The sequence below is a fragment of the Amphiura filiformis genome, chromosome 10, assembly GCF_039555335.1.
Source record: "Amphiura filiformis chromosome 10, Afil_fr2py, whole genome shotgun sequence".
NCBI classification, from domain to species: Eukaryota; Metazoa; Echinodermata; class Ophiuroidea; order Amphilepidida; family Amphiuridae; genus Amphiura; species Amphiura filiformis.
The window spans coordinates 967199-981826 of NC_092637.1; the positions used below are offsets into that span (position 1 = coordinate 967199).

General features: G+C 37.3%; 1 protein-coding gene across 1 annotated transcript in view; it reads left to right on the forward strand.

Annotated features, from left to right (window-relative positions):
* Positions 1–14628, forward strand: part of LOC140163308 (protein RRP5 homolog) — an 88697-nt gene that overhangs the window by 34542 nt on the left and 39527 nt on the right. The window contains 7 exon segments of the mRNA XM_072186707.1: positions 447–479; positions 482–659; positions 1388–1513; positions 5292–5428; positions 7628–7741; positions 10056–10126; positions 11858–12013. Coding sequence (XP_072042808.1) covers positions 447–479; positions 482–659; positions 1388–1513; positions 5292–5428; positions 7628–7741; positions 10056–10126; positions 11858–12013 — 815 coding nt within the window.

Here is a 14628-nt window from a genome sequence, read left to right on the forward strand (position 1 = left end):
TATGGAAATTACGGAGAGACGTTGAAAGTAATAAAAAAAGTCATGGAATTCTTTTCAAAAAGAAAGCAAGAATGCAAATGTGTAAACAAGGAGTAAAAAAGTAAGAAAACAAAAACAGATCCTTTTGCTCACTAAAGTTGGAAGCTTAATGAGAGGTGGTCAGAACTTGCAAAGTTGTGGTATTTAAAAAATGAAAGTCGGTTAGAAGACTGGACCAATCAAGTGATGGAACAGAAAGAGCATTATCTTCTACAGTGCTCCTCCACTGGCATCCTCAGGATGTGTCTAAGGAAGCAAAGTGTCTTATCTTAGCGTTGCTCACACAGCTAAGGCGCTTGATGTTGAGCATAATCCTGCAGCACTGTACATTATAATAATCACGATGTAAGATAATAAAATAAGAAGTTTTTAGTACTTACTATTTTCACTTCTCCTTCTCCATGAAGGCACTGTCAGACAACTTCATACCAAACACTGACAACTGCTTAAAATTGGTCAGACAGTGAGGGCGCAAGTAACACAGGTGGATAACGAGAAAAGCCGTTTCCTGGTGAGTCTGAGGTCATCGCAGTGTCCGTCACAATCGGACGAAGGAATGAAACTGTTGGAAGACTATCTAAGTGAAAGGGAGGAGTTGTGTAAGAGACTGGCAAAAGGGGGTAAGTGTATAGACTAAAGTGTGATTTTTTTCCCTCAAAAATTTGGAAGTGAAATTAAGAAAATTTCCAACCAAAGTTATTGAAAATAATATCTTCTGCATTTTTAAAACTCTGGCCATATAAAAAAATTCAGGCGATGTAAATTTCTTATTTTTTTTTATACATTTCCGTAATTGATGTATGCTGCATAAAAAGAGCCCATTTTTAGGGGGCGATACCCCTTTAACCCTGCCAGAGCCTATTCCCTGGACAAATCCCTAATGAATTTTCATTGTTGCTTGCAAGAGTTTGAATGCTTATTGTATAATTATTGCCCTTTTTCATGCATGTTGTTGATACTAGCTGCAAGTCCCTGATTTTTATGCTAAATGGTTTATATGGTTTGTCTTAGGCCACATTGGTCAGGGAATACATTAAAGAAGAAGCCCTGTCAGAGTAGTTCTTCTAGGGCGAACCAAACTTGTCTGGTTAATAAATTAATCAGTGACAAGGTTATCTCTGAATTTAACAGGTGGTAATTGATGCAATAAAATTATAACATCAATTAGCACCTGTCAAATTCAGAGATAACCTTGTCACTGATTAATTTGATAACCAGGCAGGTTTGGTTCACCCCAGAAGAATGGTTCTAGTGGGGCTTCCTCTTTAAGTGTGCTGTTGGTTGTGCTTAGTGCACTATGAATCACTGAACGTTTTGTTAACAATGCTATAATTTCATGCTTTGACAGAATACAAGCACATAGTGAAGCTGACACCAGGTACATCAGTGACAGCTACAGTAAGGGAGAAGGATGGCTACCAGCTAATATGCACATTACCACATGACATTAAGGGGATTAAGAGTGACATGAATGGTAGGTACATTTATATAATGGCTAATCTACCGTATTTCCACAAATAGTCACCCCCGGGGCATTGCATTTTCCAAAAGGGGGGCGTTTATTAGAGTTCATTTTTAGAACGATAATTCCCGTAAGCTGAAATGACGAACTATGAACTTAGGAACGACGACTTCCGGTTCACTTCCGGGTTTATGACCAGATTTTCACCAATTACCGACATGTGTGCACCTTGGTAAGCTTACTACACAAGATAGCATGGAAATATCAGCATTTTTTGAAAAAAAGTGGTGGGGCGTTTAATTGAAGGGGGCAACTGTTCGAGGAAATACGGTATATGCCACTTTACCGGGTTTTGCCAGAATCACTTGCAATTGGGTCACTCCATATGAAATCAAGGAGTCGCCCCACCTGACCCCCCTCAGATTTGCTTTATATTTTAGTCATATGTTGTACCTGTAAAAATATTAAAACCTGCAAATTTGAGGTCTGTATCTCTTCTGGATTTTTTGTGGCAGCCATTTAAAGTTGGAGTAGGGGGGTCTAAATTTGGACCCAAAAGTTGTCCTTTAAATAAATTTCATCTTTGGGAGGCTGTGCCTTCTTTATAAAAAGAGAGAGAGGTCTGAAACTTTGTGTACACACTAACTGCATGCCTAATTTGTCAAAAAATAAAAAATAAAAAATTTCTGTAATTGCGTGTTGTGTCACGAGGTCATAAAAATATGCAAGAAAAAATGTAATGTTTTGTAAACTGGCAAGTTTAGCCCCCTAAATTCACATTTTTGTCAGATTAATAATTTTTGTTGTCACTGATGCTATATATAGGATAAATACAATGCATATCCAAAAATTGAGGTCACAACTCATTTACATTTGAACAGCGCCCTCACGAAGATGAAATTTATTGCAAATTCAACATTTTCAGGGGCCCAAAGTCGATGTGGTCCACCTTCAAAATTTATAAAACATCACTTTTATATAACTACTAGTCTTAAATTACAACTTTGCTAAGTCCCAGTAATTGTATAGGTTGACTTCATATAAAATGACAAGCCCAAAGTTGACCATTTTCTTATGATTGCTTGTAGTGCAAATGTGCGAATTCGGAAGGCTTGAAAGTCAAATTGGCTAATATTGAAAATAAAATGGAAATAAAAGTAAGTAGCGACAATAACTACGCATCTAGTCATTTATTTCCAATATTGTGGCCATTTTGACTTTTAAACCTTCCGAATTCGGCACATTTGCAGTACATGCAATCATAAGAAAATGGTCAACTTTGGGCTTGTCGTTTATATGAAGTCAATCTATAAAATTACTGGGGTTGAGAAAAGTTGCAATTTAAGACTAGTAGTCATATAAAAGTGATGTTTTATAAATTTTGAAGGTTGACCACATCGACTTTGGGCCCCTGAAAATGGTGAATTTGCATTAATTTTCATCTTCGCGAGGGCGCTGTTGGAAATGTAAATAAATGGTCACCTCAATGTCTTGGATATGCATTGTATTTGTCCTATATATCGCATCAGTGACAACAAAAACAATTAATCTGACAAAAATGTGAATTTAGGGGGCTAAACTTGCCAGTATACAAACATTACATTTTTTTTAAAATATATTTAATGACCCTGTGACACAACGCGCAATTACAGACATTTATTTTTTTTTACTTGTTGACAAATTGGACATGCAATTAGTGTGTATACAAGGTTTCAGACCTCTCTCTCTCTTTTTATTAGGAAGGCACAGCCTCCCAAAGATGAAATTTATTCAAAGGGTAACTTTTGGGTCCAAATTTAGATCCCTAACTCCAACTGTAAATGGCTACCATAGAAAATCTGTACATATTGAAAATGAAATGGAAATAAAAGTAAATAGGGCCAATAACTACTCATCTAATCATTTATTTTTAATATTGTGGCCATTTTGACTTTCAAGCCTTCCGAATTCGGCACATTTGCACTACATACAATCATAAGAAAATGGTCAACTTTGGGCTTGTCATTTTATATGAAGTCAACCTATACAATTACTGGGACTTAGCAAAGTTGTTATTTAAGACTAGTAGTTATATAAAAGTGATGTTTTATAAATTTTGAAGGTGGACCACATCGACTTTGAGCCCCCTGAAAATGTTGAATTTGCAATAAATTTCATCTTCGTGAGGCGCTGTTAAAATGTAAATGAGTTGTGACCTCAATTTTTGGATATGCATTGTATTTATCCTATATATAGCATCAGTGACAACAAAAAATAATTAATCGGACCAAAAATGTGAATTTAGGGGGGCTAAACTTGCCAGTTTACAAAACATTACATTTTTTCTTGCATATTTAATGACCCCGTGACACAGCAGCATAATTACAGAATTTTTTATTTTTATTTTTTTTGACAAATTGGGCATGCAGTTAGTGTGAATACAAAGTTTCAGACCTCTCTTTCTTTTTATAAAGAAGGCACAGACTCCCAAAGATGAAATTTATTTAAAGGGCAACTTTTGGGTCCAAATTTAGACCCCCCTATTCCAACTTTAAATGGCTGCCACAGAAAATCCGTAAGAGCTACAGACCTCAAATTTGCAGGTTTTTAATATTTTTACAGGTACAACATATGACTAAAATATAAAGCAAATCTGAGAGGGTCAGGTGGGGCGACTCCTTGATTTCATATGGAATGACCCAATTTTGCTATTTTTCAGCAAAATCAAAAACAAATCCGTTCTTTCATAAGCTGTCCAGCCCCTCCTCCCCCCCCAAAAAACCCAACAGGATTGACTGAAAATCCTGTGATACTTTTTTTTATCTTGCATCTCTTGGGAACAGGAACACTTTGGAGCATTTCGATCACAGATTTTATCGGCTCTCAATAGTACTTAATCGTATCATATGTTGAAAAGGCACACATTTTCAGTGCTGGGAACCAGGCCATGGATTGGCTGTCAGTGCAGTTATTATGATCACGTGTCATTAAATTTCATTTTGGAAACTGAGAAATTAAAACATGGTTCTAAAAAACTTGAAAATAAAGGAGGTTAGAGGAGAAAGAGGTCAACAGAGAGTTTGTTTCCCAGTATGTGAGGAAGCTTAACTTACCAAACTGGACCTCCACTTTGTTCTTGGTGTGAAGCATAACCACCAAGGCATTATGCATAGAACCACACAGAAAAAATGCACTATTTTGTCACAATATGAATAAAGTTCAGTTTTTAACAACCAAACACAATCTCGGATTGGGCTATTTCAGTTGAAATCCATACACCCCCTATGCAAGACATGACCTTAGTCTTCCACATAGGGAGTGTCCATTTCAAATGGGGGCACCTGAAATAGCCCATTGGAAGGTATATACATATGTACAAAGTGACTTCCCTGAACAAAACAACATAGAGTTCATCAAATTTTGAGTAGATTACTTGACGGCTGCCTCATGTGTCTCTTTTTTGCATAAGGCCAAAAAAAGCTTTGTTTAATTGTGTGCACATGTATGCTAATAAGCTTCCAACTTGCCACACATTAATTTCATCATGCATATACAGTCCAACCTCTTTTATCCAGCCATGATGGGACCAAGCCTTGGCTGGATAAATGAAAAATTAGAAAAAGTGTGGAACACTGTCCTTCTAAATACTTTAGAATATGAAATTAAGGTGTCAATGCATTCAAAACACATTATCCTATGAAGATAACATGGTTGGATAACAGATGGACCTGTATGAAAGAGGTCCGGATAACTGAGAATGGAGGTATTGATGCCATGCACTTATATATTGCTTGTTTTTTTATTATGCCAGATATAGAGTATGAAGCGTTTGGAGAAGGAGATGAGATTGATGCTTGTGTACTGCACAGTGACATCCATGACAAGACTGTATACCTGTCAATCAAACCAGAATTATTGGAATATGACAAAATAAAGAAGACGCCCAAGGTATGTTTTGTCAAAATAAACTTGGATTGGTTAAGGGATTGGGTATGAACGTTTGGACAGTATTTATTGTGGGACATTAGAGCACTTTAGATGTATCGAATTGTATTCTGAATATCGAAGAATGTCCTTCTGATATCAAATAATTTTAAGTATTTAAGTAAAATTTATAAATCTGATGATTTATACTTAAAGTGTATGTAGGTGGGATGAAAAGCTGACGATCAATTGAAAATTTTGACCTTTTATATTGAAAGATATGGATTTTTTTCCCCAAAACACCAAAAAAATTAGGTCTTTTGGGGGAAAATCCATATCTTCAATACGAAAGGTCAAAATTTTCAATTGATCCTCGGCTTTTCCTCCCAGCTACATACACTTTAAGAATATATCATTAGATTTATAAAATTTACTTTCGAGGACTGTTATCGAAAATGTGAAAAATATCAAATTTTAATAATTTGTCATAAAAGTTGTATTATATCGTGAATTTCAAAAATGAAAATTATTTGATACCAGAAAGACATTCTTCGTATTCAGAATGCAATTCGATATGTCTGATGTGCTCTCATGTCCCACAAAAAATACTGTCGAAACGCTCAAAAACGCTCATTCCAGATCCCTTAACAAAGTTCTTTGTATCTGATCCAGGATGTTCACTTACTTGTGTACGTTTCAACAACACCTGTTGTCTTTATCAACACTCGATGGGTAGTGACTGTTCTTGGCAACACCAAGATCAATGCTGGAACTACTTCTAGCGTTGGTTGCCAATAGCAGTCACTACCCGTCAAGTGTTAATGAAGACAACAGGTGTTGTTGAAACGTACACAAGTAAGTGTACATCCTGGATCAGATACAAAGAACTTTGTTAACCAGTTTACTATACCGATCCTGATGAATCTGTTTAATCATAAATGTGGATTCATTCATATGTTGGTGGATGGTATGGTAGACCTACAGAATTAAAACCAGATAATGCGGACTCGACCACCATCTTGATACACGCATGGAGCAAAAATAATTTGAGGTATTTGGTTTCGCTCGGAATGCGCTCGATTCAATCGTTGTCATGTGAGCACAACATTACATACTAGATGCATTTGAGACGCAGAATTGTCTGTTTCCGCGCACTGTCGGCAAGGACCTGAATACCTCCAATTTTCCCCCATTACTGAAGGGGCTATCTGTGGATAAATCTTAATATGCCAATTCTGGAACAAAAAAAATGGGAAAATCTGCTGTGTAACTGTCTTAAGGATCTGACCACTATATCAGTCCCCTATTTGAACAAGCTATTTTGTGATGCTGAGCTTTACCTATTCAATAATATTTAATCTGGTTTTATTTGGCTAGGCGTGCCACTAGAGCGATCAATTCCAAAGCTGATTTCATTAGGTATTGCAGAACTTACGGATTATTACAGCCTTTGATGGTATCATGTGGACACACAGTCAGGAATTAACTTGCCCTTGCAACTTGCAATCCTCAAGTATTCTATGAATGTGTAAACACAGCTACCGTAAACACAGCTACCTAAATGTAATGCCCCGAGGCGTTTCATTTTCCCAAGAAGCGTTTATTCAAGGTCAATTTTAGAACGATAATTCCGTTAAAATCATTAGGTAAACTAAAACACACGCTAAAATGACAAACTATTAACTAGAAACACTGACTTTTGGCTCACTTCCGGGTTTCTGATCCAGATTTTCGCCAATTATTGACGCTATTATGGACCATGTGCGCAACTTGGTAAGCTTACTACACAAGATAGCATGGAAATATCGGCATTTTTGAAACATCTTGGTTGAAAAAAGTGGTGGGGCGTTTATTTGAGGGGGGGGCGACTATTTGACGAAATACGGTATATTGATTTTTACCGCCATTGTGCTTACATTTACTTTCATATTTTGTAAACTGCAAAAAGGTCTTTGCCATACAAAATTCATACAAAATTAAATAGGCTTAACTCTTATGGACTGGGGTAGCAATGTTTGCACAATATTTTTTATTGGAATTTAAAAAATATCAAAATTATTTGATATCAGTAGGATATTCTTCGTAGTCAGAATACAATTCGATATGTCTGATGTGCTCTCATGTCCCACAAAAATACCGTGAAAACATTGCTACCACATCAGCCCTTCATTGCATTGATGTTATACAATACATATTTGTTTCATTTTATTTATTTGTATATAGAAAAAGGCTTCCAAGAGCAAAGGAAAGAAAGAGGCTACTGTGGAGTTTGTACATGACCACTTTGTGTTGGCCTTTGTAGCAGGAGAAGGGTTTGTGTATCTGCCTAGAAGAAAGGTGAGTCTCAACAAACTATAATAATCCGAGACAGAATTAAAAAGACTAGTCACCGTCAATCGAACTCCCTACATCCTTTGATTGGTTAGTAGTGCGTAAAAGGAAGGTTGATTCATCTGGTGCCTAGAAGAAAGGTGAGTCTCAACAAACTATAATAATCCGAGACAGAATTAAAAAGACTAGTCACCGTCAATCAAACTCCCTACATCCTTTGATTGGTTAGTAGTGCGTAAAAGGAAGGTTGATTCATCTGGTGCCTAGAAGAAAGGTGAGTCTCAACAAACTATAATAATCCGAGACAGAATTAAAAGACTAGTCACCGTCAATCAAACTCCCTACATCCTTTGATTGGTTAGTAGTGCGTAAAAGGAAGGTTGATTCATCTGGTGCCTAGAAGAAAGGTGAGTCTCAACAAACTATAATAATCCGAGACAGAATTAAAAAGACTAGTCACCGTCAATCAAACTCCCTACATCCTTTAGACTTCTCCGTAGTCCACTTGCCCATTTTGCATACTCTGGCTATTACATTTAAGCATAAAACTCTGATTTATATTGATTTGTGTGCAACTGATAGATTTTCACATCTGTATCTGATCTTTTCAGTCACTGCACTCCCTCTGTTTGTTAGCTTCCCAAGTGGACTACTGACTTTGCCTTGCGGTTATGATTTTTAACACGGGACTCTATGGAGAGTTAGGCCAATTTCTGGCCTAACTAAAATTGGCCATGATGTAATGCATCTTTAAATGGATCTGCCTTGTGATTGGTCGCCCATATCTCGCTATGGTTTAAATCTTCCGGGCCAGCGCCATTACCATTAACTACACCGTTCACAACTATCTGTGGTATTTGCGGCGCTTTTGTGTTGACGCCGAAAGTTAATCTCTCATCAAACATTTAGCGCGTCTTGTACTATACCATGCTTAGTACTTGTGGTTAATGGACTGATAAACAAGTATGCTTGACAGTGTGTTTTTAGAGAGCAAAGTCCCGTGGCAAAGTTCTGCTTAAAATTCAAAGTCCATAGTCGGATTTTCGTGGTTCGCTATCAATAAACTGGTAGATTCCAAAATCAGAATTGTTCAGTATTAAAGTGAGCCATTATAATTATGCAAGATAATGTTGCATTCAATTACTTTTATTGTCACTAATCATCTGATATTCTTAATTCTTTGTGACCATTTTACTATTGAATACTTTAATTTTAATAAACATCAGTATAATTTTGAGTTCAACGAAATGGGTTCATCATGACTAATAATAACATATTTTTGAATAAAATTCGACTATGGCATAGTCTATACATCCTTTGATTGGTTAGTAGTGCGTAAAAGGAAGGTTGATTCATCTGGTGCCTAGAAGAAAGGTGAGTCTCAACAAACTATAATAATCCGAGACAGAATTAAAAAGACTAGTCACCGTCAATCAAACTCCCTACATCCTTTGATTGGTTAGTAGTGCGTAAAAGGAAGGTTGATTCATCTGGTGCCTAGAAGAAAGGTGAGTCTCAACAAACTATAATAATCCGAGACAGAATTAAAAAGACTAGTCACCGTCAATCAAACTCCCTACATCCTTTGATTGGTTAGTAGTGCGTAAAAGGAAGGTTGATTCATCTGGTGCCTCCATCAGAGAAAAGGAATCACAGAAAATGGCAAAAAATGATGGTACTTTTGAAAATTAAAAAGCAACTTTTTTATATACTGTGTCTCGTCTCAAGTTGAGAGTAATACCATGGTGGATTTTGTAGTGGCAGACTTGAATCGTGTGTTTACGTCATTGCGTTGCCAGGTTATGAAAAATGTCCCTTCTATGCATCTGTATACGCCCCGCGTGATTAGGTTAACCGGCATGATTTGATTCTGCCACTATGAAATCCAAGATGGCGTTACTCTGTGAAATATTAGGGAAGTAGGTAGAATATTTTGATGGTATGATTGTTATATGTAGTATCCACCAATCAAATGACTCTTATGATATGTGACATGATCTGCTCCACTCATTCCAAAGTAAGACATTTTGAAAATTGACTTTTGACCATATTTTAAGTTGCTCAGAACCTATGCTACAGACATACTTGGTTGCAAAGTTATGAACTTTTTACACTTTCATTTTCTAGCGATTTGATTGTTTGTTGCTTCTAATATCTCAATTTCATTATTGCCAATTTTGGTTTGATTGGGTCTGATCATGTGACATGTCTAATTTTTAACAAGGCATTTAGCTGGATTCAACTTTTTCAATTAGCCCCGAGAAATTTCTGTTACAACAATGGAATTAACAAGATGGTTTCTTTGTTTTCTGTAATGCAGCATTTAAATGATATTCAGCTTGGCAAGGACATACACACAGTTGGGCAGACACTTACTGTAGCAATTAAAAGGTAAGCTTAAAGGGCCGTTCATACTACCACCGCATTTGCGATGCGTTGCGTTGCCGCACTGCATCGTACTGCAAACTACTGTACTGCGATATCGCAATAAAGTTAAATAATTTTAACTTGGAAATGCGACGAGTTGCGTTGAGTTGCGACAAAAAGTAATCGATTAGAGGTTAATAACTGCGCATCGGTTATTTGGAGGGCATTGTGAAAAATCTAAACATTTTGCCTTTGGAACCGAGGAATATCCCGAGGGGCACATATTCCAGGTCCAAAGCAAAATGTTTAGATTTTTCACAATGCCCTATATATAACCGATGCAAAGTTATTAACCTCATTCATAACCGCTCACTTTGATCTTTTAACTTTACAAAATAACACAAAATTTTCCTCAAAAGTTTGTAAAATAAACAATTCTTACATCTTCCCTTTCCCAAAATCGATCAGGCTAAAACAAAACGACCAATAACAAAAGTGCGTATCAGAATCTGTGCAAATATGGTAGCGCGGAATCCAAATACGGCAGGCCGCGCGCGCGCAGTTAGTTGGACGCACAATACGGCGCACGCAGAAGTCAATTGTGTGCGACATTGGAACAATTACGCATTTTGCGGTCAATTGTGAGATATTAATGACCTCAATTTGCGTTCGCGTTTTCACAAATAACTAAATGTAATTGGATCGCACACATCGCGTTTATTAATGAGGTTATGAATATATATCGGCATCGCAAAGCAACGCATCGCAAATGCCGTGGTAGTATGAACGGACCTTAAGACCCCAATTGGGCGACTTTTAAAATTGTCTCTACAACTTTCCTGTCCCATAGAAACCAATGGTTAAGAGACAGATTGGGTGACTTTTTGACATTGGCCTCTTTACTTTTGACACATTGGATTTAAATGAGATTCAGCTTAGCAAGGACATGCATACAGTTGGGCAGACACTTACCAGGGTGAGCCCAGTTGGGTGACTTTTAAATATTTCCCTGTCACTTTGGACCATTTCCTGGCCCATAGAATCCCAACGGTTAAGACAAAAATGTGGTGACTTTCGACATTGGCCCCATAACTTGCTGTCCAATAGAAACCAATGGTTAAAAACAAAGTTGACAACTCTTCAGCATTGACCCTGGATTGAGAGACAAATTGGGTAACTTTTTGACATTGACCCCTTACCTTTTGACACATTGCCATGTGGGGGCGTATTTGTATCCGCATTCAAACTGTGGAGTTTCACACATGTACACACATACAAACTGTCAAGCCTGATTCAACTGTGAAGCTCCATCGTTGAGTTAGCTTCAAGAACAGCGTCTTTGAGCCATAGAAGGGGGTATAACACCCCTCATTTTGTGACACAAAGACCTCCACAGTAAGTTTAATATGTACTTTGATTACTCAATGCCAGGTGTGGGTAAGTGCAATAGCTGCCCTGTGAACATTTTCAATTTTCACACAGTATATTGTACTCATTTACACATGGCAGCTGTTGCACTTACCCACTTCTGGCACTGAGCAGTCGACTTAAAATGCCATGGTTGAACACCAGGGTTAGAATGTGGGTGTGTGAAACTTCACAGTTGAAATTTCTGCACTTGGGGTTTATACAAGAGGGTGTATGTTGCAGTCAATGACAGTCATTCTATGGGAACTCATCTCCAAACATGAATTTTTGTACAAAATATATCAAGAGATTTTATTTTGTTTCCTGAATTATTCTGTAACATTTCAGGGTGGTTAATGGTCATCAGCTGGCACAGGTGATTAGGGAAAAGGGTACCAAGATGGAGAGCGATGACTCTGAGAAGAAGGCTGCCGTGAAACTAAGCAAAGCGGAGAAACTGGGTCAGGTTCCGGAGCTGCAGGTTGGACAGATGGTCTCGGCAATGTAAGTATCGATTTGCATAAAAAGGCCATGAAAGGGTCATTGACCTTTTCGGTAAATCCCATAAGCCTTTGCGTAGTACACCTGAGATGTCGCCATTTGACGTCACGCCGATTAGCGAACATTGTTACTGCGCATTGCTAGTCGGCGTGACGTCAAATGATGACTTCTCAGGTGTACTCGCAAAGGCTTATTTACTGAAAATAGCTCTAGCACTTTTGCTTGCCTATTACCATGTTTGAAGGATATGCAGTCATTTAATTTTGACATCCAATGCTTTTGACAAACTTGTCTATATTTTGATAAACTAGGAGATCACCCGTTTTTCGCGGTTCGAGTTTAGAATTTAAAAAGTTTTACATGATATCTTTTTGACCATCGGAAGATTAAGTTGCTGAAGGCATCAGTGGAGTATGCCCGCTCCCGTGAGAACAAAAGTTAACCCGTATAAGTGATTAAAAAAACAACTACTATTACAGTAACTGAATCTCCTCCCTGTATATGTAGGACACAGCAAAAGAATCCCACTGTAGGATTATACTGACTGTAAGACTACTTTTTACCCACCCCACTTTTGGAGGACTACACAATAAACAAAGAAAAAGCCATTGTCACCACTCATGAATAGAGATGTCAATGTCATTTTCATCATGTTATATCGTAATTAGTTGTTGTAGAAAACACAACCTACTGAATTTGCCATGAAACTCGGAAAATTTTTCATTAAAGGATGTCAAAATTGAAATCTATTTTGCTTTCAAAATGGCTGCACATCCCCTTTCATAAATATTCAAGGTGAGCAATAATTATCATATATGTGACCGTCCATATAAAACCGCTCGTAAAGTTGGCAAATTGTATTTTGAGTTACAGTGCAAAATAAGCATAAAGGTTGTATTCATATGCACCTAATAATTGTCCTACATGTTTCTTATTTTAGTGTCAGTCAAACACCAATCTTTAATCCTATTGTTGAAGAGGATAATAATCTTATACTTTATGTATAGAGTTAAGTAAATAGCTCTAGTCTTTGTTTGCTTTGGCTAAATCCTGTTCAAGTGGTGGGTTAACCAACAATCAACAATGAGCGGACATTCCTGAACCTCGTTGACTTGGGGATGATTTGAAGTGACCGCCAATTGTGACCATTAGATATGTAATACCAGCAATGTGGAAAAAGAGAAATAATGAAGCACCAAAATAATGTACCCTTTTACTGAAGGAGCAAAGTTTAACAAGCCATAACTCCGCTTCTGGATATCGTTCGAAGTCAAATGATATATCATCGTAAAGCTTATGATATATATATATTCTAAACACGGAAGAAAATAAAATTGACCAGGGATCGACTTTACGAGCGTTTCGACGTGGATGGTCACATATGATCAAAATTTCATCAAAGGCCATGTTTCCCCTACCCTTGTAAAGAAAGCACTCTTCACTAATTGGGTATTCATTTGCAGTCCCAGCCCCCAGGACCCGACAATAGTGGGGACTTGGCTGGGACTTGGCCGGTGATGTACATGTAACAGCTTCATCTCCACACTGCCTGGATATAGCCGGAATTTATACAGGGATGTAATGCACAAGCGCTGAAGATCTACGCGGGTGTTATGAAGGAGTACTCTCAGCTGTGCTGTGTCATATGCATGAGAAACAATGATCTGTTGTAGGGTTAGTTGGCGGGAACTAGGATGGGATGTTTAAGGAAATAATACCCTGCCCTGCAGGGACTGTTACATGTTTGTAACTGTGTCAAAATTTACAAGTCCCTGCCAGTCCTTGGGGCAGGGATTGCATCTAACAGCCGCATCACTAGTATGTGCATGCGAGGGGGAATACACTGCCCCACACTATTGTCAGTCAGTCGGGGGGAAATTATGGGGTTACCAATTTGGCGAACGTAGTGATGCTGTAAAATTTTTAACAGTCAGGAGGAACCAAAACCTGTTCCCCCACCACTTTTGAAACCTGAGCATGCCACCGAGTCATACAAATACAATCCATACTACCAATAGCTCTGTTTCTTTATTTTTTAATCTTTTGCTTTATTTGCTTTGTTTGATTTCATTATGTTATAAAGTTACATATTTTTTTACATAAATTTTTTTCTGTCTTTATGAATCTTGATTCAGAATGTAGTTACCTGATCAAATCAGAAATTCTGATATCGATATTTTTATGGTCATACACGTCTGAAATACATACCATAAAACCCCGTCTACAAGCATATATAATGTTTTTTATGAAAGCTAAATTAATTCGAAGCAAGCGTAAATATACTAATACAATAGATTGGTCTTAAAATAATACTTGTTTGTATATGCTTGGATCCGTAATTTATTTGCTCAAATTCCATAATGGCGCCTGGATTAATGTAGCTTTCATCAGAGGCACTCTATATGCTTGTAGACGGGGTTTTACGGTATAATGCCTCTTTTGGTCTAATAAAATGTCTTGCCCCTGCAAATATTGTTGTAAATAACTTCATGTCTCCAATTTTGCACTTTTTTGTACTTTTTGTTTACATCTTGTTGGATTAAATTTCGTAAAAGCATGCACATTTCATTTATTATAGATTTTACAATTCATATGGGCAATCCCAAATAAATGGCCTA